The 20,811-nt window shown below is 42.2% G+C and overlaps 1 protein-coding gene across 3 annotated transcripts in view; it reads left to right on the top strand.

The window, feature by feature from the left end:
• LOC149318937 (sphingomyelin synthase-related protein 1) overlaps nt 1-14,164 on the top strand; it is a 29,448-nt gene extending 15,284 nt beyond the window's left edge. For all 3 annotated transcript variants that reach the window (XM_089510733.1, XM_089510735.1, XM_089510734.1), the window contains 4 exons: nt 6,629-6,724; nt 8,544-8,661; nt 10,484-10,634; nt 11,791-14,164. In XM_089510733.1, coding sequence (XP_089366859.1) covers nt 6,629-6,724; nt 8,544-8,661; nt 10,484-10,634; nt 11,791-12,095 — 670 coding nt within the window. In that variant the 3' untranslated portion in view covers nt 12,096-14,164. The remainder of the gene's footprint in view (nt 1-6,628; nt 6,725-8,543; nt 8,662-10,483; nt 10,635-11,790) is intronic.
• Nucleotides 14,165-20,811: the final 6,647 nt, after the last annotated feature.

Below are 20,811 nucleotides of genomic sequence, written 5' to 3'. Positions count from 1 at the left end.
GACCCTCCAGGAGGGCTCCGAGGGCGGCAGGGGGCCTCTGGGGGGCCCTTTGCCGTCCCTGGGGCCCTCCAGGAGGGCTCTGAGGGCGGCAGGGGGTCTCTGGGGGACCCTTTGCAGTCCCTGGGGCCCTCCAGGAGGGCTCCGAGGGCGGCAGGGGGCCTGCTGCCATCCCTGGGGCCCTCCAGGAGGGCTCCGAGGGCGGCAGGGGGCCTCTGGGGGGCCCTTTGCCGTCTCTGGGACCCTCCAGGAGGGCTCCGAGGGCGGCAGGGGGCCTCTGGGGGGCCCTTTGCCGTCCCTGGGGCCCTCCAGGAGGGCTCTGAGGGCGGCAGGGGGTCTCTGGGGGACCCTTTGCAGTCCCTGGGGCCCTCCAGGAGGGCTCTGAGGGCGGCAGGGGGCCTGCTGCCATCCCTGGGGCCCTCCAGGAGGGCTCCGAGGGCGGCAGGGGGCCTCTGGGGGGCCCTTTGCCGTCTCTGGGACCCTCCAGGAGTGCTCCGAGGGCGGCAGGGGGCCTGCTGCCGTCCCTGGGGCCCTCCAGGAGGGCTCCGAGGGCGGCAGGGGGCCTCTGGGGGAACCCTTTGCCGTCCTTGGGGCCCTCCAGGAGGGCTCCGAGGGCGGCAGGGGGCGTCTGGGGGGCCCGCTGCCGTCCCTGGGGCCCTCCAGGAGGGCTCCGAGGGCGGCAGGGGGCCTCTGGGGGGCCTGCTGCCGTCCCTGGGGCCCTCCAGGAGGGCTCCGAGGGCGGCAGGGGGCCTCTGGGGGGCCCGCTGCCGTCCCTGGGGCCCTCCAGGAGGGCTCCGAGGGCGGCAGGGGGCCTCTGGGGGGCCTGCTGCCGTCCCTGGGGCCCTCCAGGAGGGCTCCGAGGGCGGCAGGGGGCCTCTGGGGGGCCCTTTGCCGTCTCTGGGACCCTCCAGGAGGGCTCCGAGGGCGGCAGGGGGCCTCTGGGGGGCCCTTTGCCGTCTCTGGGACCCTCCAGGAGGGCTCCGAGGGCGGCAGGGGGCCTCTGGGGAGCCCTTTGCCATCCCTGGGGCCCTCCAGGAGGGCTCCGAGGGCGGCAGGGGGTCTCTGGGGGACCCTTTGCAGTCCCTGGGGCCCTCCAGGAGGGCTCCGAGGGCGGCAGGGGGCCTGCTGCCATCCCTGGGGCCCTCCAGGAGGGCTCCGAGGGCGGCAGGGGGCCTCTGGGGGGCCCTTTGCCGTCTCTGGGACCCTCCAGGAGGGCTCCGAGGGCGGCAGGGGGCCTCTGGGGAGCCCTTTGCCATCCCTGGGGCCCTCCAGGAGGGCTCCGAGGGCGGCAGGGGGTCTCTGGGGGACCCTTTGCAGTCCCTGGGGCCCTCCAGGAGGGCTCCGAGGGCGGCAGGGGGCCTGCTGCCATCCCTGGGGCCCTCCAGGAGGGCTCCGAGGGCGGCAGGGGGCCTCTGGGGGGCCCTTTGCCGTCTCTGGGACCCTCCAGGAGGGCTCCGAGGGCGGCAGGGGGCCTCTGGGGGGCCCTTTGCCGTCCCTGGGGCCCTCCAGGAGGGCTCCAAGGGCGGCAGGGGGCCTGCTGCCGTCCCTGGGCCCCTCCAGGAGGGCTCCGAGGGTGGCAGGGGGCGTCTGGGGGGCCCGCTGCCGTCCCTGGGGCCCTCCAGGAGGGCTCCGAGGGCGGCAGGGGGCCTCTGGGGGGCCTGCTGCCGTCCCTGGGGCCCTCCAGGAGGGCTCCGAGGGTGGCAGGGGGCCTCTGGAGGGCCCTTTGCCATCCCTGGGGCCCTCCAGGAGGGCTCCGAGGGACGGCAGGGGGCCTCTGGGAGGCCCGGTGCTGTCGCTGGGGCCCTCCAGGGGGCCCTCCAGCGCTGGTGGCCCCCACCAGCTTTTTTGCCGGTCTCTGACGGGGCCTGGGGCCCCGTCAGGGGCCAGCAAAGGTGGGGAGGCCTGGCCCCCGGAGGGTGGAGGCTCCGCCCCCGGTACGCAGCCCCGCCCCGGAGGGTGGAAGCTCCGCCCCCGGCACACGGCCCCGCCCCGGAGGGTGGAAGCTCCACCCCCCGGCTTCGGCCCCCCAGTCGCCTGAGGGACACCAACCCGGCCCCCGGCTCAAAAAGGTTGCCTACCCCTGGTCTACATAAATACTCAGGAATGAATAGTAACATTATTTTCCTGATGGATAATCGTGAAATGTGTGATAAACAGATAAGCCTTTTAAAAAAAAATCTAACACTGGGAATTGCATGACATCTTTGTGGAAACTCTTGCTCAGTGGATACTACAAGAGTGAAAGCCCTTCTGCCCAGTACAGCCACACAGACCTAATTTGGCTTTAGCACAGTAAGCAAAGCCTCTCCTTTTGCTCCTGAACAAAAAGACCATGCAGTATATATGGGAGAAGATGGCTTTCAAGGTGGACTGGTCCTGAACTGCAGGACGTTATGTAAGCTGCAGGTATTGTCTTGGCAGCCAGTGCAATTCAAAATTAGTACGGAAACACAAGAAAGCTATTTGCTGTTTTGATCATTTATATCCTGCTCATCCTTACCACTTTGGGTAGCTCACCATATTTTAACATCTACATCATAAATGGACTATTTCAAATCAATTTTTGAGCACTGCTAAAAAAAGCCTGCTGTCCTGCAGTAGAGATCACATGAGCAGTTCTTGTTGGGAGGAAGGGATGCAGTCACCCAGCAACAGCTTTTGGTCCTCTAGGCTAGCACTGAGGCCAGTTTATCATTTCTGTAGCCACAAGGCATCCTTTGTTTTTGATTCACATGATGTAATGTCTGCAGAATTTGACACTGAATTTAGCCCATGTATTTTTTTGAAAAAAATTAAGTTTGTCAATATTTTAAAGATAAAGATTGTATACTAAATGTTAGATAGAACTGCTAGTATCAGAGTTCTGGGATGGATTTGGAGAAGTGAGTGCTAAAAGACAAGGCAGCAAAACAAAACCAAAATAACAATCACGAGTGGCTTCTTTCTTATTATCCTTTTGTAACACGGGGGCATGTGACTGCAGAACATACGCCAGCAGAATTCTCAAGCATTTGTATATTTGGGCTGATGAAACAGAACGCATGTGCTCTCTCCCAGAAGGATATGTCACTGGTGCTGATTGCAAAGCACTTAAGGCTAAAATATTCATTAGAAGTTGTAGGTCAAGAAAAAGGCCTGAGCTTTTCCCTGATTATAATTGGCTTATAATAGATGGGAATAACAAGAATGCAATGACTGAACAGATAGAGGAGCCATTATTGCAGATTAAGTCATCAGTAGCTTAGCTCTTAAATTTATTACATGATTCAGTCATATTAAGAATGTGAAGTCGAAGGCTTTCATGAATGGCCTCCGTAGTATTTGTGGGTTTTTTGGGCTATGTAGCCATGTTCTAGAAGAGTTTGTTCTTGACATTTCGCCAGCATCTATGGCTGGCATCTTCATTCATTTGGAATGTTTGCTCTTTCTGTATGAAGATTTTAGAGATATACTAGCTAGTCCTGTTGTTGTGTGCCTTCAAGTTGTTTCCGGCTTATGGCAACCCTAAGGTGAAACCTGTCATGACATTATTTCCTTGACATTATTTGTTCAAAGAGGTTTTTGCCTTTGCCTTCCTCTGAGGGTGAGATAATGTGACTTGCCCAGTGGGTCTCCATGCCCAAGCAGGGATTTGAACTCTGATCTCCAGATTCACAGTCCAACACTCAAAGCTCCTGTACCATGCTGACTCTCGCTAGCTATTCTATCCTGTGTTTAATTTTTAAAAAATCTATATGGTGGTGATACCTATGAGCTTTTCCATATGTTTAGGGCTGTCTACTGACAGTGTTTATGAAATAGAAAAAATTGTTATCCGGCTGTAGGTTACAAGATTCAATGTTGTCTGGGTTCTATTTAGAGATTCTCCCAGAAGTGACAGTCTCCCTCATGGGTATTCTCTACAGAGCTTAAATTACTGATTTAGATTATTTGTATCGCTGCATATTTTACATATGTAGGTAGCTGTGTGTGTTTTTAATAAGTACTTGTTTCTTGGGAATAATCAGGTGCACATTTGTCCTGTGTAGAATGCTGTCAAGACCCAGCAGCAGTGATGAAGCAGATGATGAAGCAGCAATAAAGATGTTCTAAATGCTAAATTTCTCAGGATTGATTCCCTCTCTATTGTCATAGTTGTTTTTTGTCTCTCAGGACATCACAGGACCATAAGGGTTGGCTGTGTCTGTACTACTTGAAAATGAATGACCATGAATAGCCTTCCATCGACATTAATAATTAAGTGAAATGCATAGCCCCATATTTGGTTTCTCCCACCGTAAAGGGCTGAAGGCTCATCTTAACCTCAGAGATTTAGAACAGTAGTTCTGGAAGAACATAGCAAAATTCTCTTAGGTTCTGTAGTCAGGTGATCAGTACTGTTAGCTGGTGTCCTCTCCAGACATTTGTGTCAGGACAGATTTATGTACACCTCAGAAACGCATGAAGGCTTGATTTTTTGTAACTTGCCTTGAAATAAAAGCATTGAATTGAAAAAATATTTGGCATTTATTTCATCTCTCCTAATGCATTTATGAGATTTATGATGCTTCAAGTACAAAATGAAAATTGAAAGTGTTATATATTACTTGCAGACTTGGCTCTTTTTGTAGGCATGGTGAGGATTCATTATATGAGAGTGACAATTTCACGTGAACTAAATCTGGAGGCTATATCACTAAGAGCATAACTGCTTTTGGGGACAGGTCTAGCTCAGTAATCCATAAATCATGGGCATGGGATTTTGAGTCTAGAACCTTCTTTCTACAACCGTTTTCTCAGCCGACTTTAGTTTATGTATTTAAACATGGATAAGGAGCAAAATTCCTAGAGGGATACCAGACAGAGGTACAGTATGGGATGATCAGTCTTTGGATGCAAGGCAGAAGTGGCTTAGGATATTGCTTATTTCTTTATAACAAGGGATTTCTCCCCCATCCTTCCACATAGTGCCTTGGTTACAATTGGTCAGAGTGAGACATTAAGAAAAACGAGGAAGAGAAATGGCCTAGGCCAGTAGAAATATAACAGGTGGCTGTGATGTCCTCTGCTAGGTAGACCATGTTGCAGTGCCATCATTTGATGTGGCTACTGCTTGTGTAAGGAGGTCTTCATTATCTCCTTGCATAGAAACAACAAACCATATATGGAGTAATCCAATAGGCAAGAGGTTTGACTCTATATAAGATGCTGGCCAATGTGTCCAATAAGTTATTAAAATTAGAGTGAATGGTAAAGCAAGACTACTTTCATGTCATGATTCTTGTTTTGATACTCAGTCACTTACAGATTTCAAAAGAGATTATAAATGTTTCATCAGGGTAGAATCAGTTTATGCAGGATTAATAGTATTTGATTCTGAACTCACTCTTAATCTTCATGGCATCCTGAAAACTGAAGTTCTGTATGGATTGAATTTTGACCTTTTGTATGTTAGCTTGTAACTTGAATTTTTCTCTTATTTCCAAGTAAAGACCAATTTCGTTCAACTGTAGCAAAAGATGGATCAATGTGAAGAAGGGAGAAAGATATGGAAGTGGTATATAGGATCATAGAGTTGGAAGAGACCACAAGGGTCACCCAGTCCAACCCCCTGCCATATAGAAATATACAATCAAACACTCCTGAGTCCTAACAGATGGGCATCCAGCCTCTGTTTAAAGACCCCACCACTGTCTGAGGCAGCATTTTCCACTCTTGTAGAGCTCTTAGCTATCAGAGAACATTCTTCATAATGTTTAGGTGGAATTTCTTTTCTTGTAGCTTGAATCCATTGCTTTGTTCCCTAGTTTCTGGAGCAGTAGGAAACAAGCTTGTTCCATCCTCGATATGACCTTCAAATATTTAGACATGGTTATCATGTCACACCTTAACCTTCTTTTCTCTAGACTAAACATACTGTATAGGTCTATAAGAGTTATTACTGTAATTTATATATTACTTAGAAAGCATTTTGAGAGAGTAAAGAAAAGCTAAAGCAATATTTTAAGATGTTACATTTTACCCATATATCTGAAAGAGGAAAAAGAGGATTTTTAATAAAAAGTAATATCTATTAATTCTGATATTTCCAGTAGAAAAGTAGTAAAGGGGGACATATTTGCATGGTTAGCCATTTTTTTTTACCGTGGCCTTATAACACTTTGGCTCAATAGGCATATTATCTGCATGACTGATGCCTACTAATGTATTCTGTTACTAGATCAAGATACTATTTTTCTAGTTGGCTTCAAAAATGTGTTTATTTGTGGCAGAGCCATATTATGACTGCAGAATGTTAGATAGATAGTCTTGCACGTTGTCTTTTTGAATTACCTTTCCTCCCAGTTTTAGACCAGCTAAGCAAAATTCAAATTTAAAATAAATATAAACTATTAACTTCCACATAATTTTTGTCCTGATAAATTCAGATTTACTCCTTGATATGCCATGTTTAAGTACCAAGACTGAGTTCAAATAAACCTGTCTGCCATTACAAGCAATGTGATGTGTAATTGGTCATATACATGAACAGAGTTAGATTTTTAAAGATGTGATTACATATGAACTTCCATTTTCTTTTGCTGAAAATGCAGGTCAGTGACTTTGACTTTTAAGATACTCATATCATGTTATTTTTCATTTCTATTTTTAGTGTTCCTAGGATACCATGGGCTTTTGCCATGACTGAAGTATGTGGAGTGATTCTCTGCTACATCTGGTTGCTCGTTCTCCTACTTCATAAACATAGGTATAGTTCCTGTGTCTTGAATTAATAGGTTACCTTGTTTTAGGACTTCAGCATATCTGTTATCTACCACTGTTCTGGAAGAGAATCAAGGAGAACTTGATTTGCCATTAATTGGGAATACTAAAGTCCACTGGATACAAAGAAGTACTATGGGAGGCCGAAACTGAACCCATGGCAGCTACTCAACACGGTGAGGCACAGGTGTGTAGCAGTTTGCCACATGTTCAGTCAGTACCACAAAACAGTTGAGAATGAATTGACGTGTGAAAAACTGTGAGAGACATGTATGGCAAACTGCAGCACATTGTACTAGCCCAGTGTATATCTGGCTGTGAAAAAGAAGATGGTATGTCATTGCCACAAGTATATGGGACAACTGCTGCACATACTCTGTTTCAAAAGGTCCTTATGCTGAGGCTTACCAGCAGCTTTTCAGTCAGCAGGAGATGTTAATGTCAATAATTATTGATATTGAACTGATTGGTGGGCAGCCAATCGCGATCTTATTTTGATGCCTGGAAAATTAATGCAATCTTTTTCCCCCTTTTTTTACTGCTAATACGTTTGAGCCCCATGAAGATGCAACTTGCATAGTAAAACCTGTACTTGGAGGAAGATTACATTATTGTGATCACTCACCTGGTGCAATTTGCATGTTGGATATGTTTTAATAAGGTGCTGCATAGGTGGAGCAAAGTGCTTCTAGATGAGGTCCACAGTTTTGTGCTGTCTTTTATAGGCAGCATCCATGATCTTGCATTGTGCCTGTAGGGACAGTGTATAGTGCTCTGCTTTATGACATTGGATTTCTGAGGACAAGAGTTGACAGGTTTAAACCAGGTTGGTTTAAATCTTGGTTTAAACCAAATGACTTTTTTATTGGTTTTTGTTAGACCAGCATCCAGTGTCATTTGCTCCTTGTTAATCACTTAATTTTATCGTGCAAGAAATGCCATTCAGAAACAAATCCTTCAATTAACAGAAGTTCAACCAAAACAATTTGCTTTAAAAGAACACTTTTAAAACAAGTATTTAAGCTAGTAGACATAACATCTGAACTGTATTTTGCTATTTAATTGAGTCTTATACTCCTAGTTTACCAACTTGTCAATACCCAAAGTTTTATGAAAGATGTAAATCATATCAAAGCCTAATAACTTTGGATTGTTAATGTTAGAAAGCATTAAAACATGGATGATCACGTATGATCCATAAAATGTTTCACAGTATTAATAAGCAGGATTTAATTCTTTTTCATGAAAAGATTAACATTTTAAAAAATGCTTAAAACAAAACAAACACGTGTTTGTTTGTTTTTGTTTTTTAAAAAAATGGGTATTTTTTCAACCGAGTACTCAGACTGATTGCTTGTGTCTAATCCAGCAATAATTTAGAATGTCATACTTTCTTCTGAAAGACATGACAACTTTTTTTTGTGTGTGAAATTAGATTGATCTCATTACTCTTATGTTGAGCAATGAAACATGATTCCTGTTCTTCCAATGCAGCCATCTGCATTGCACCCAAGCAAACCAAAATAAAAAAAACCTGAGTCCAAATGCTATCAATGCAAGCAGGTTCGTTCACTCCATGTGTATCTCCTGGAAGAAAAGTATTCATTTTCATCGTTCTCAAACAGTCACCTGCATCCCTTGAAAAGCATCTCTGGAGAGGTGTCCCCCCACTTGACCACTTCTCTACAGCAGTTTATGGGATGCCTTGGTATAGCAGGGACAAGATATATTTCTTCCATGAATTTCTTTAGTTTACCTTATTTGAGGATTGAATACTGAAGCCAATTTCTTCTGCTTCTTTCTAGATCTATCCTTTTACGTCGATTATGCAGTCTGATGGGTACAGTATTTTTATTGCGTTGCATTACAATGTTTGTGACCTCCCTGTCTGTGCCAGGCCAACATTTGCAGTGTTCTGGAAAGGTAAGGCCCCAATTCCATTGCTTGGTTTTTTCTTTTCTTTTGCTGCATTCTTGGGACTAAATGACACTTCTGACAAATTTATTTATTTATTTATTTATTTATTTTGAGTATTTATACCCTGCTCTTCAAAGGGTCTCATGGTGGCTTACAAATTTTTAATTAGACAATTCCATGCCCTCAAGTTTACAATCTAAAAAGACATGACACAAAAGGAGGAGAGAATGGTAGTGGGGAAGGGGATCAAGTCCAGTAGTTCTTCTCTCCCTCTGATACCAGGGCCATGGTATTCTTTCTCTGGGCTAGGCATGATGGAGCTATGTCTGCCCTTCTCTCCATCGGAGTCCAGGGTGATGGCAGATGGACTAGAAGGGAGGGCCCTTCTTTCAAATTAGGAATATAAGAAGTCCCTTTTTTTCAGCTTAGACTCTTTGCCCATTCAGTCCAGTCCTGTCTACTCCAGCCTTCCCTTTTCATATCAGACTACATCTCTCATCATCTTCAGACAAAATAGTTAATGGCAGGATGTAATAGGAGTCATGCTAACACACATCTGGAATGCAATAGGTTCTGGGAGGATAGTTTGATTGGTTTGGCAGCAGCTCTCCAGTGACTTGGGTAGGGGATTCAACATCACCACCTACTTGAACCTTTAAACTTTGAATGGAGAACTACAGAACATTCTGGGGGCCAGTTTTCCACTGCCAGGAATCTCTACAGGCTGTACCAGGCCCCCAGATGCCCTCCATCAAAGGAAAACATAGAAGTGGTTTCCAGCCTGCTTTTGGTTTAATTTAAAAAAAAAAATGTTTTGAAAATATCAGAAGGGTTGGGAGGCTTCTGATCCTGCCTCAAAAAACTAAAGAACTGCTACCCTTAGAAGTGTCAAAAGTTCTGTATAGTAATGTTTTCTGCCTCCCAAAAGCTGGCTCTGTGTATGTGTGTGTGGAGGGATCTGCAGGTAGAAAGAACAGCCCTAGAGGAAACATTTTGTCCATCCCTGTTGTAACTGGCTATATCAGAGATGAATTAGGGACCTTCTGTGTACAGAGCATGAACTGATCTATGCTTCTTTCCTCCAAATTGAATTCTAGTGTATTGAAGGCTGGTTGTTGAAATCTGTATTCAGTAGCTTGATATAAAGGTTCAGAAAATAGCCTTCCCTTTAGCTGATATGAGCAACATGGGTTCTCTAGAATATATTTACTGTGTTTATAGGTAGACATTGTCCAATTATGGTGACAGTTTTTGCCATTTCAGTATTGAATGGCAGAAGGCTAGTGGATTTTCTTGTGTTGATTGATGTACCATGAAGCCCAAAGAGCACATTTCAAAAATTTGTAGCTCACTGTATCTCATGGATGTGGGGGAATGGAGAAATGAGTTGATCATAAGATAATTCTTCCAGACTTGAATCAGTGCTGCTTAAAATAGAATTCCTCAGTGGGCTTTTCACAGTCATAAATCTCTTTTCAGTCATGACCTCACTAAATAATCTTAGCAAATTACTGTATCTCACCTTCCCATGTACAGTATGGGAATAATATTGAACTACTCTACAGAGTTGTTGCACAGAATTCCGAAATGATGAAGATGAAGCTATTTGAACACTTACACCTTCATAAAGGCAAAGTTACATAAACATTCATTAAAAATGCGAGAGCTGTGAAAAGACGTAGATCTTGCTCAGTCTTTTTATGTATTATGGTTCATAGATACATAGACATACATATGCACAGAATGTGTTTAAGGACCTCAATATATATTAGCTGTAAAATATGAAAATATATTTTTAGGTTGAATATATGTATGATTCTAATTCTAGCTCTATGGCAACGTATGGGCAAAACTTCAGCGGGCCTTTGCAATTTGGAGCGGGTTTGGAATGACACTAACTGGAGTGCATACCTGTGGAGACTACATGTTCAGTGGCCATACTGTTGTTCTGACTATGCTAAATTTCTTCGTCACTGAATGTAAGTGCAACACTAAAAAGATTATTGCCATTAATCAAGTGTGTCGCTACTTCCACAACTATTGTCATATCTTGCTTTTTTATTCAAGAGGCTAAAAAGATGGGGGAGAAAACAGGTTTCAACTGAAGAAAAGACAGGAAACTATATAGATAGATGGTTGCACAGTGGGCCTGCCGCATGAGGAACATGCACGCAGAATGCACTAACACAGAGGTGCACTTATCACTGCCCATTGAATAATATGAGGCACGACTGTTCATGCTTTTCCAATCCACAAGGCCCCTTCAGAATCAACCCCTGTGGCTCGGAAAAGTCCACTATAATAGGTGATTGGATTAATTATAGAAAGCGTAGAAAGGCAAGAATGACTGGATGCTGAATGCTCAAGGAGTGCATTCTTGCTCATATTTTTAAAATGTTACATGTAAACTGATCGTATGCTGATACCGTCTTAAATTATTTTTTTATTGGTGCAAATATAATATGAAAAGTGTCTGTTCACATATAGTACCAAGTTACTGTTGATGCTCCAGAAAATAAATAAATAAGCAAGACACTACCCTTTTTTCATACTTACAACCTAAAGAACATTGCAAGGGAAAAGGGAGAGGTGGGTAAACGTATAAGAGAAAGATCAATGTAAGGATGTCATAATGAGGAGGCATGTTGTTGACAGACATTTAAACCAAATGAGGTCTATGCTATCCTTCATTTTGCTAAGAGAAATGCAGTTGCTAGGCAAGTAACTACCTAGTATTTTTTGGTCCTCTAATTGGGAACAATCCCACTTACCAATCAGAAGACCAAAAACTACTGAACAATTACTTGCATTTCCTTTGGGTTAGCTGCCCTCCAGAGTGGGTCTTGTTGTGTGCCTTCAAGTCATTTTCAACTTATGGCAGCCATAAAGCAAACTTGTCACAGGATTTTCTTGGCCAGATTTGTACAGAGCCTTTGCCTTTTTCTGAGGCTGAGAGAGTGTGATTTGCCCAAGATCACTGAATGGGTTTTCATGGCTGAGCAGGGATTCGTACCATGGTCTTCAGGGTCATAGTCCAAGGCTCAAACTAGAACTCTACACTGGCTCTCTCACCTGTCTCGTTGTTATAAAATATTAGAAATTATGTTTGTTTCAATGCTTTATTCTCTTCTTTAGATACACCAAGAAGCTGGAACTTCTTGCACACTCTGTCCTGGGTGCTGAATCTCTTTGGAATCTTCTTCATTTTGGCTGCACATGAACATTATTCTATTGATGTCTTCATTGCCTTCTATATTACTACAAGACTATTTTTGTACTATCACACGTTGGCTAACACAAGAGCCTATCAGCAAAGCAGGAGGGCCAGAATCTGGTTTCCCATGTTCTCTTTTTTTGAATGCAATGTAAATGGCACTGTTCCAAATGAGTATTGTTGGCCTTTCTCAAAACCAACTATAATGAAAAGACTGATTGGCTAAAAATTATTGGATTTAATTCACAGCTGTGTGAATTATTTGTGACTAACTTGCTTCAAGAATGGGCTAGGCAAAAAAGGTTTCTTCTTAACCATGTGACCTCTTCTAGCCTTGTTGATTCTCATTTAGCCACAAGAATAAAGGAAGCCCTATTAGTGGTTTTTTTTTTTTAAATTGTAGTCAGAGTTGTTAACCTGTAATAAGGTTCTGCACGAGTGAGGATAAAGTTAAGTTACCATTTCAGCAATTCTTAGAATGAGTTCATTTGGAGGACTTCAAAACTGTTCTGAGCTGAGAGAATGACTTTGGATCTAGATAGAATCAAATACTACCTAGTTAGCTATTGTGTCTCAAACTAATAAATAACACAAGTGTCATACTTTCAAAATAATGTGTCTGTCACATAAAGAATACGGTGTACGATAGGAGGTAAGTGGGCAAGGAAACACTCAACTGGTGAAAAGGCCCACAGAACCTTTACTATGAAATATACATGTTGTGCCTGGTGTGTAAGCAAAGGGGCAAACTGTTAGCTTCTGGAGCAGTGGCAGCTGTGAAGAAGGCATCACTATCTTGGAGTAAATCACTTCATAGTGTTTTGCTATCCAAATGTTTTCCTTGTTTACATTTCACCCAGTTGATAAGAAACAAATGCTTGATCTTTTGAAATGAGATTGATTTAGTTTGGGTGCACCAATTTTTCTTTCCAGTACAGTATTAAACACTTAACATCCCTGCATGCTTTTAAAACACTGCTTTTGGGGGAATAGTATTGTTTCATTGGGAGTGTAGCAAGCAATGTCCCATTGAACAAAGGAAAAGTTTATTTTTATTTTATTGACGTAAATGTTAAATGTAGCTTTTGCAAAATCTGTTAACAACAGTCTCTTTTCTCTCCAAGTCACTGTACAATTTTCAGAGGCATCTCATTTTACTCTGTGTAGCATTAGTAAATGTTGAGATTTAATTGGTTGACTGAGAAACTTCTGATAGTATTTTCTGCAAATGCGCTATTCTTTTCACAAGTTAAAATGGTCTTAATCAGCTTAATCTTTGTAGTAGAGTTCAGTACTTCAGAGTATTTTGATTGTGGAAAAATAACGAAAAGAACTATGGCTTAAAGCATTAGGAGTCTTGCAGGAATTAGTGCACAGCACTTGGTACTCATTAAAACCCTATATTTTCCTGTTAAATCTAGCTTTTATAGAAGATACTCAGGTTTTCAATTAATTTTTAAAGCCATCTATTTAATGAGAAGTTGTACTTAGGAGTAAAAAAATGTTCAAAAATTATGTGAATTACACAGCCATAGCTATTAGCACATTGATTCAAGAGTGATTTATACTGCATTATTTCAAAATAGGTAGTACATGCTGGTGCACAATTTAAGTTGGGTTAATTTCCATTCTGTATATTAAACAATACCTGTCAAAAGCTGCCTTGCTTATACAACTGAACATTCATGGGTGGTTTAGATTTTTAATTTAGTAATTTAAAGGTCTTCAGTCACATTATGTACACAGATTACCCAAAATGATAAATTTACCCAAGTTGACATTAAAACTTGTGGTCAAGTAAACTAGATTTTCACTTATAAGAAGCCCATGCAATATGCTAAAACTTCTATAACATGGAATAGTAAAGTTTTATTGGTTGTGAATTTTTTTCCAAGTAACAGAATAACAGGTTGAATAACTATATTGAGCCTCTATGTGGAAGTTAGATAATTTTGTTTTGCCACTGGCATCTGGTTAAGCCCCATTTCTGCTGCACCTTGCTAGAAATTAAATTAAGCCATCCACACAAAACATACATTGCTTTTATAGTTGATTATTACTGAGGAGCTATCCTTAGCAGAAGTAAAAGGTAGCTACTTGCCTTCATTTCCAGAATGGGATAGAGTTTAAACCAGGGGTAGGCAATCTTTTTGAGCCGGGGGCCGGGTTGCTGTCCCTCAGACAACTGGGGGGCCGAAGCCAAAAAATAAATAATTAAATAATTTTTAAAAAAAATTAAATATATAAATAAACCAGGACAAATGTAGGACAAAATTTTCAAATGGAAGACACTTTTTTAAAAAAAATGGAGGACACGCGAAAAAAATTGCTGATTTTTTAAAAAATGTTAATATAAATGCATGTTTCTGAGGCTTCTATAGACAATTGCCCCCCAAAGGCCCCAGTGGCAATCGGTGGCAGGACCGGGCTGGGGCCGGTCCCAAGGCCTCGCCGGGCCGCATCCGGCCCGCGGGCCGCAGGTTGCCTACCCCTGGTTTAAACGTTCTTTCCTTTCTGATTCTTTGTTAAATATTGCTGAGCATTGGAGTGCTGAAGAAATGTTTCCAAAAGTATGCTGAACTGGAAATAAGTGTTAGTAAAATTGCAAATCTGCACATTCAAAGTATGTACAGACCCAAACATCTTCTAGCTATATTTAATATTGCAACAGTAATATATTTGTACACAGTTAAATGATCACATAAGTATTTTTATGTGTTACTTTAAAAGGGAAATATTATCTTAGAGCTTCCTTTATTTCTTCACAAATTACTAAGTCAGCACTGTTTCAGAGTCAACACTCTATAACCAAGTACCTGTTGTAAACCATTCCTTAATGTGTTGGCTCCTATGTTGTATGTGATTGTTGGTATGCAATGATTGGTTTCTTAAGAAATTGGGTTGGAGGTAGTAGTGTTGTTGCTCCGTGCCTTCAATCATTTCAGACTCATGTTTTTTTCTTGGCGAGGTTTGTTCAGAAGAGGTTTGACTTTGCCTTCCTCCGAGACTCAGAGAGTGCCACTTGCCCAAAGACACCTAGTGGGTTTCCATGGTCAAGTGGGGATTCGAACCCTGGTCTCCGAGGTCGTAGTCCAATGGTCAAACCAGTATATTACACTGGGTTTTGTTAGTTATTCTACCTTTTGCTTAATGAGGGGATGGGACTATATGGTAGGGATACCTATGAACTTTTCCATATATTTAAGGAAGTAGTCTACTGATATACAGTCAGCCCTCCTTATCTATGGATTTTTTTACCCATGGATTCAAGCATCCTGAAAATATATTTTTAAAAAGTATAAATTTCAAGTAGTAAACCTTGATTTGGCATTTTATATAAGGGACACCATTTTACTATGCCATTGCAGTTAATGGGACTTGGGCATCCACAGATTTTGTTATCCATGGAGGATCCTGGAACCAAACCCAGCAGATACCAAGGGCCCACTGTACTTAAATGCACCATTTTTTTTAAATCAAAAAGAAGCCTCTCAGATGCAATTGCAGTTGCAGCATTTTTACTACTCTAACTTTACTAAATATTAATGGTAAATACTCATCTTTGCATTTTTGAATAGAATTATGCTTTCTTTTAGGATAGCATTTTTCATGTGGCATACAAGAGGAAAGATCCAAAATATCACCTTTCTTTCTGTCCTACTCCTAGTGATATATACCCTAACTTTTACTGGGTCTTTGCTCCACAGGAAGAGTGAAAATACAGCATAGTAAGGAGCTTGTAGTGTTGGTTGTTTACAAGAAATCTCAGACACACCTGGGAATTCAAGCTATATGTACTCCCTTAAGTTTACAAACTTGGTAGAAGACTAGTACCATATCCATCAAAATGTACAGCTAAGTTTACAGTTCAGATTTACATTACATGGTAAGCAGTATTATTTTTGTCAGTTCAAATGGAAACAGTTACCCCGGTCTGGTAAAGTGGGATAAACGAATAGCAGCAGTGGGATTCAACATGTAGTATGATCCAGTTCCTGTTCCCTCGGAAGCAGTCCTGCTGGGCTTTATTCTGGCAGGTGGTTAATCTCTGTGCAGACTATGGTCACTCAGGCTGTAGGTGACAGCTGAGTGCTCCCCCAGGAAGGAAAACCATACACAGAAAACTAGAGAGTGCCAAGAAGAAGGTCAAGTTAAAAATCTTTCTCCGGGACATGATACTTTCTGCTCAGTAAACAATATTTTGTACAGAAGAGAATTCAATTTGGAGAATTGCCGCTTCAGTCTAAAATGGATTGCCAACCATTGGTCTTCCTGATATTTTGTACTTTAGTTCCATAAGCCCCCAGCTAGCTTGACCAACAGTCAGGAATTCTGGGAACTGAGGTTCAAAACTTCTGGAGGACCAAATGTTGGGAACCACTGGTGTAAGAGGTATAGCACAAGCACTGAAACATGACATCACTGGGACTTACTTGAAAATTAGCGAGCATAAAAGTGTTGTTTTAGGAGTTTATCACACCACTAAAAAACCCAGCTTACCTCTTCCAAGATGAATTGTAATTCGGGAGGTAGCTGGGTTCTATCGCACGTAATTTGCCACTTGCTCTGCCAGCTGAATACAGCCAACTGAAAATCAGCTTGCTGAGTACACCTGTGACCTGGGCTGCATCTGAGCTGTATTCGGCCGGCAGATTCGGTGGCATATTATGTGCGATAGAACCTGGCTGCCTCCCAAATTAGAATTTAACTCGGGAGAGGTAAGCTGGGTTTTTTTAGCGGTGCAATAAACTCCTTAGTTGTGACTAGTTTAGTTAAATTAGGGCTGTATATTAGTTAACACAGTAGAAAGGAAGGAGGGTATGGAAAAAGAGTAACCAAAACTAACTTACCTTTTGAGGAGATAACATTATTTAAGCATAACAGTATAAAATGTGTATAACCTCTTTTTTTTTCTCAAATTAAAAAATAGTCCTGTGAACTAGATTTGCACTTTGGGTTCTAATCAAACTAGCCATTCTACGGATTAATCTGTTTTAAATAGTTAATAGTCATAGGCGCGTTACAGACGGCCCAGAAGGGGCAGTCTTGCGCCGCTGCTGGTTGCTGCGTCCGGGAACCGCAGCATCCAAACCTTGCGGTTCCTGGACGCAGCAAAGAAGAAGCAACGAAATGGCGCTGCTTCTTCTGCCCTGGATGAGACGCCGCGAGGCGTTACTTGCGCACTTGCGGCGTCACATCCGGTGCGTGACGTGCGGATGCTATGCATCCAGCATGTAAAGATGGCGGTGCCCATGTGCTTAGGGCGCCGCTATCTTTACGCCCTCGTCACGTGCTAGGGGTGAGGCCGGTGTGGACGCTAGGTCCTCGGCCAACCCCTAGCACGTCACGGGGACGCCGGAAGAGCCCGTGTGTAACGGGCCTTAGTGACTTGTTATCCTGTGTTTAATTACACATTTGCTCGTTCTGAGAAAAGATACATCCATCAGCATCTCCAACATTTGTCCATTGTGGAATAGAATTACAGCGCACCCCATCATATGCGGGCGCACCTTAGGTGACTTCCAGTATATGCTGGAAGCAGTGCCGGAAGTTGCAGTGCCACACGTTAGAAAAGAATGGCGCACATGCCGCCACAGGGGTATAAAAAATTACCATCCACATTTTTTTCCTTACACGGGGGGGGGGGGGGTGCGGAACAAGTTAAATATGTATTACACTGTAATTTATTTCCTGGTCTTTCAGGCAGTATTGTCTTTGTTTGGAAAATGATGTGTTTGGAATGGAAAGTGGTGGTAAAAATATAACAGGTGTTCAAAACTGGTGTTGAAAATATAACAGATCTCTAGCAGTTATGAAGGCCATCATTGATGCAAGTGCATTGTACTCATTGATGTAAGTGCATAATATCCACATAATGTCCACTCTTGATTCTCTTTCATGGTGTCTTAACATGTGACTTGGATACTATGTTAAGGCTTTAAATTATAATTTGGTAAAAGTGTTTAAATTTTCGAATTCTTGCTGTGAAACTTGAGAAATAGATAAACTAATTAGATTGTTAGATAAATGAATATTTTAATGTATTATTTATTCAAAATCTGTGGTGTGCTAAGGTTCCTTTTAATTGGGAAAGCTAGGTATTTTGACTGTGTACACTGCTATCTTTCAACGGTACTTCGTTGGAGTAACCCAACTAACTTATAAACTCATTTATACATTGTCCTCATATATAAATTGAGAGCAGATTTTGAGGCCAAAATTATGGATTTTGATATGACCTGTGGGGTGAGTCAAGGGTAAAACCTACAGACTTTTAACAAAGGATGTAAAGGACGAAGCAGAGGAAAACAGTGCCAAAGAATTTACAGAATTCAAGCAGGCATAACTGTAGTCTCCCTAAACGCTGGATAGATGAGGAGAGAATAATGGTAAATGGTGGTTGAGCAATGTGTAGAAGAGGCAACCAGATGTGGGCAAGGCAAAGAAATGTGTACATGCCAAAAAGGATGTAAAGGCAAAGCAAAGAAAATGGCTACTTGGTTACTAGTGATTACAGCCTTTAACTTTAATGTGCTAACTTTGCCTGATTTTAGCCCAGAAAAGCTGACAAACATACATAGGTGTCTTATTCAAATCCTTGAAAGCCTGATTTCTCATTGCTGGAATAACATCATTGGAATCCCCTTCTCAGAGTGTCAAAATGGAAGAGCATAGTCCATCGTGGGAGACCCTAAAACAATCACCGACCGCCTCTACTCACTTGGCACTGCTTTGACGGGAAGCACCAAAGAGCTACAGTCAACATTTTCCCACCCAGACATTTAAAAAAGCCAGATGCAGCATCAGAGCAGAAAGAGTAGAAGGTGCTGTTTTCATGTTCACCTGGGATGGACTGAGCTCAAATTTCAATACTCTACTCAGAGAAGGAGTAATTCTAGTTTTTTTAATAAGAGTTAAGATACAGTACTTATACTGACCAGTTGATAAGTTGATTCAGGTTTTAAACTAATTTTTCTTGATTTATAGAAGAGGTTATATAGTAACAATCGTTCTTTGAAAGTGTTGTTTCAAACAATCGTTCTGTGAGAGAATTCAGTCTGTAATAGAGTGTACACATTTGCACACGCTGTTCTCCCTGTTTTCAGATGCATGACATTATGGTGGTCTAAAGCCATATTGACAATATTGGGATGTTTACATCTTAAAATACTATAAACTTAGTTAAAAAAAAAACCCTGGGAACCTTTTAGTTCCACTGGGTTTTTAATGGACTGATGGACAAATAGTTTCAGGATTGCCAAATCTGGACTAGATCCTGGAAGAAGCCAGCACCCAATACGTATATTCAGGAGAACCCCCAAGGTTATACCCAAAGAGACACAGTGATTTTTCCTATATTCTAAGTGGCCTAACTTGCCCTGAGGAAGTCCAGTTGCAAGAACAGGTTTCCACAGTCATATTGATTCTATGATACATTAAATGAATGACACATTTGCAGGAATTGTAGTGCAACCAGGGAAACTGGAGAGAAGTGTCTGGTCTAGAGTCCGTGATTCTTAACGTGATCCTTTTATTTTGGAACTTTCTTTTGCCCCAGAGAATATAGTGTTATTGGAAGACTTGGATGTTTCGTCTGCTGATGAATCTGAAGCACAGGTGTGTATATAAAGATGGATTTCACTCAAAGTTGAACCCAGATTTAATTTATATTGTTTTGTATGTATTATATTAAACTATTGAAGAACTAAATAAAATCTAAAATGAAATTTAAAAATGACTAATCCTACGTATGATGCTTTTTTGTTTTGTCCAAGTAGCTAAACTTTTTTTTCTACAAGTCGCTGCTCTTTGTGTCTTGCATTTACTGAGTCTAGAATTACCATTTCCCAGCTGCATTTCACATGAGAACTTGAGTGCTGTGAGTTCACTTCTCAAAGGATTCTGTAAGCCAAAAATATTCACCTACAGAAGAGTTAGGTGGATCTCTGCACATTTTGCTGCTCTGGCCTTTCTGCTTTCTTTTTAATCAGTCTACTGGAGTTGGTTAATATATGTCTGCTTTGGATGGGACTAAATTCAGGGCCCGTACAGACAGGCCAAAATGAAGCTGCTTTGGTTCACTTTGGAGATATGCTGTTTAAATGATGCATGTGTCCTAAGAGTCCGGAAGCCGCACCAAAGCCATGCCCCAGTCCTAAGGTCTGGAACATGGCTTTGGTGTGGTTTCCGGCCTCTTAGGACACATGCATCATTTAAACGGCATACCTCCAAAGTGACCCAAGGCAGCTTTATTTTGGTCTGTCTGTATAGGGCCTCAGTCACCTTTAGTGAAGACTGCACCGACCATTAGAGAGCAGATCCTGTTATTTAAGTCTAATCAAATACTGCTGAGACTCCCATTTTGCATTTCGTGATTTGTGACAATGCACGTAAGTCTCAGGGCCTCTGTTTAAGCAAAGCCTCCCACAGTCTAGAAGGTTACCCTTTTCTTGCATATTGTATGTGTTAATCATGCACTTGGTATCAACAGAACATCCAGTTTCAAAATTGCCTGAGCTGGGCAGTTTTAAAGTCCTTCACAGACTAATATATTTGATCTAGTTGCCAGGCTGCGTACATCTTAACAAATGACATTCTTGTGAGTTGCTAATTTTATAAATGTACAGTAAAAAAAAAAATGGTAGCAAGAGCATTTTGTTAAACCCAATTACACTATTGGCTTAAGGAGTCAGAACCAATACCCCTAATTAGATTAATGCTTTAAATGAATTGTAAAGGCAAGGCCACAGATGGGCATGTGAAATGCAAATGTTTCTATGCTGAGAGGTATTATAAAGGATACCTGAATATCTGCAGCAGATTTAAACCAAAACAGATGCAAAATGTATCCCAAATTCCCGTTAACTCATCAGTGCAACTCGCCTTTCTATTGAAAGAGTATTAAAACAGGTATATGGGGGTGTCATGGGCTCTGTTTTTTA

This window comes from Sceloporus occidentalis, unplaced genomic scaffold (genome assembly GCF_023333645.1).
Source record: "Sceloporus occidentalis isolate IW3139 unplaced genomic scaffold, rSceOcc1.0.p SCAF_2, whole genome shotgun sequence".
NCBI lineage: Eukaryota > Metazoa > Chordata > Lepidosauria > Squamata > Phrynosomatidae > Sceloporus > Sceloporus occidentalis.
This window is presented reverse-complemented; position numbering and strand designations above follow the sequence as displayed.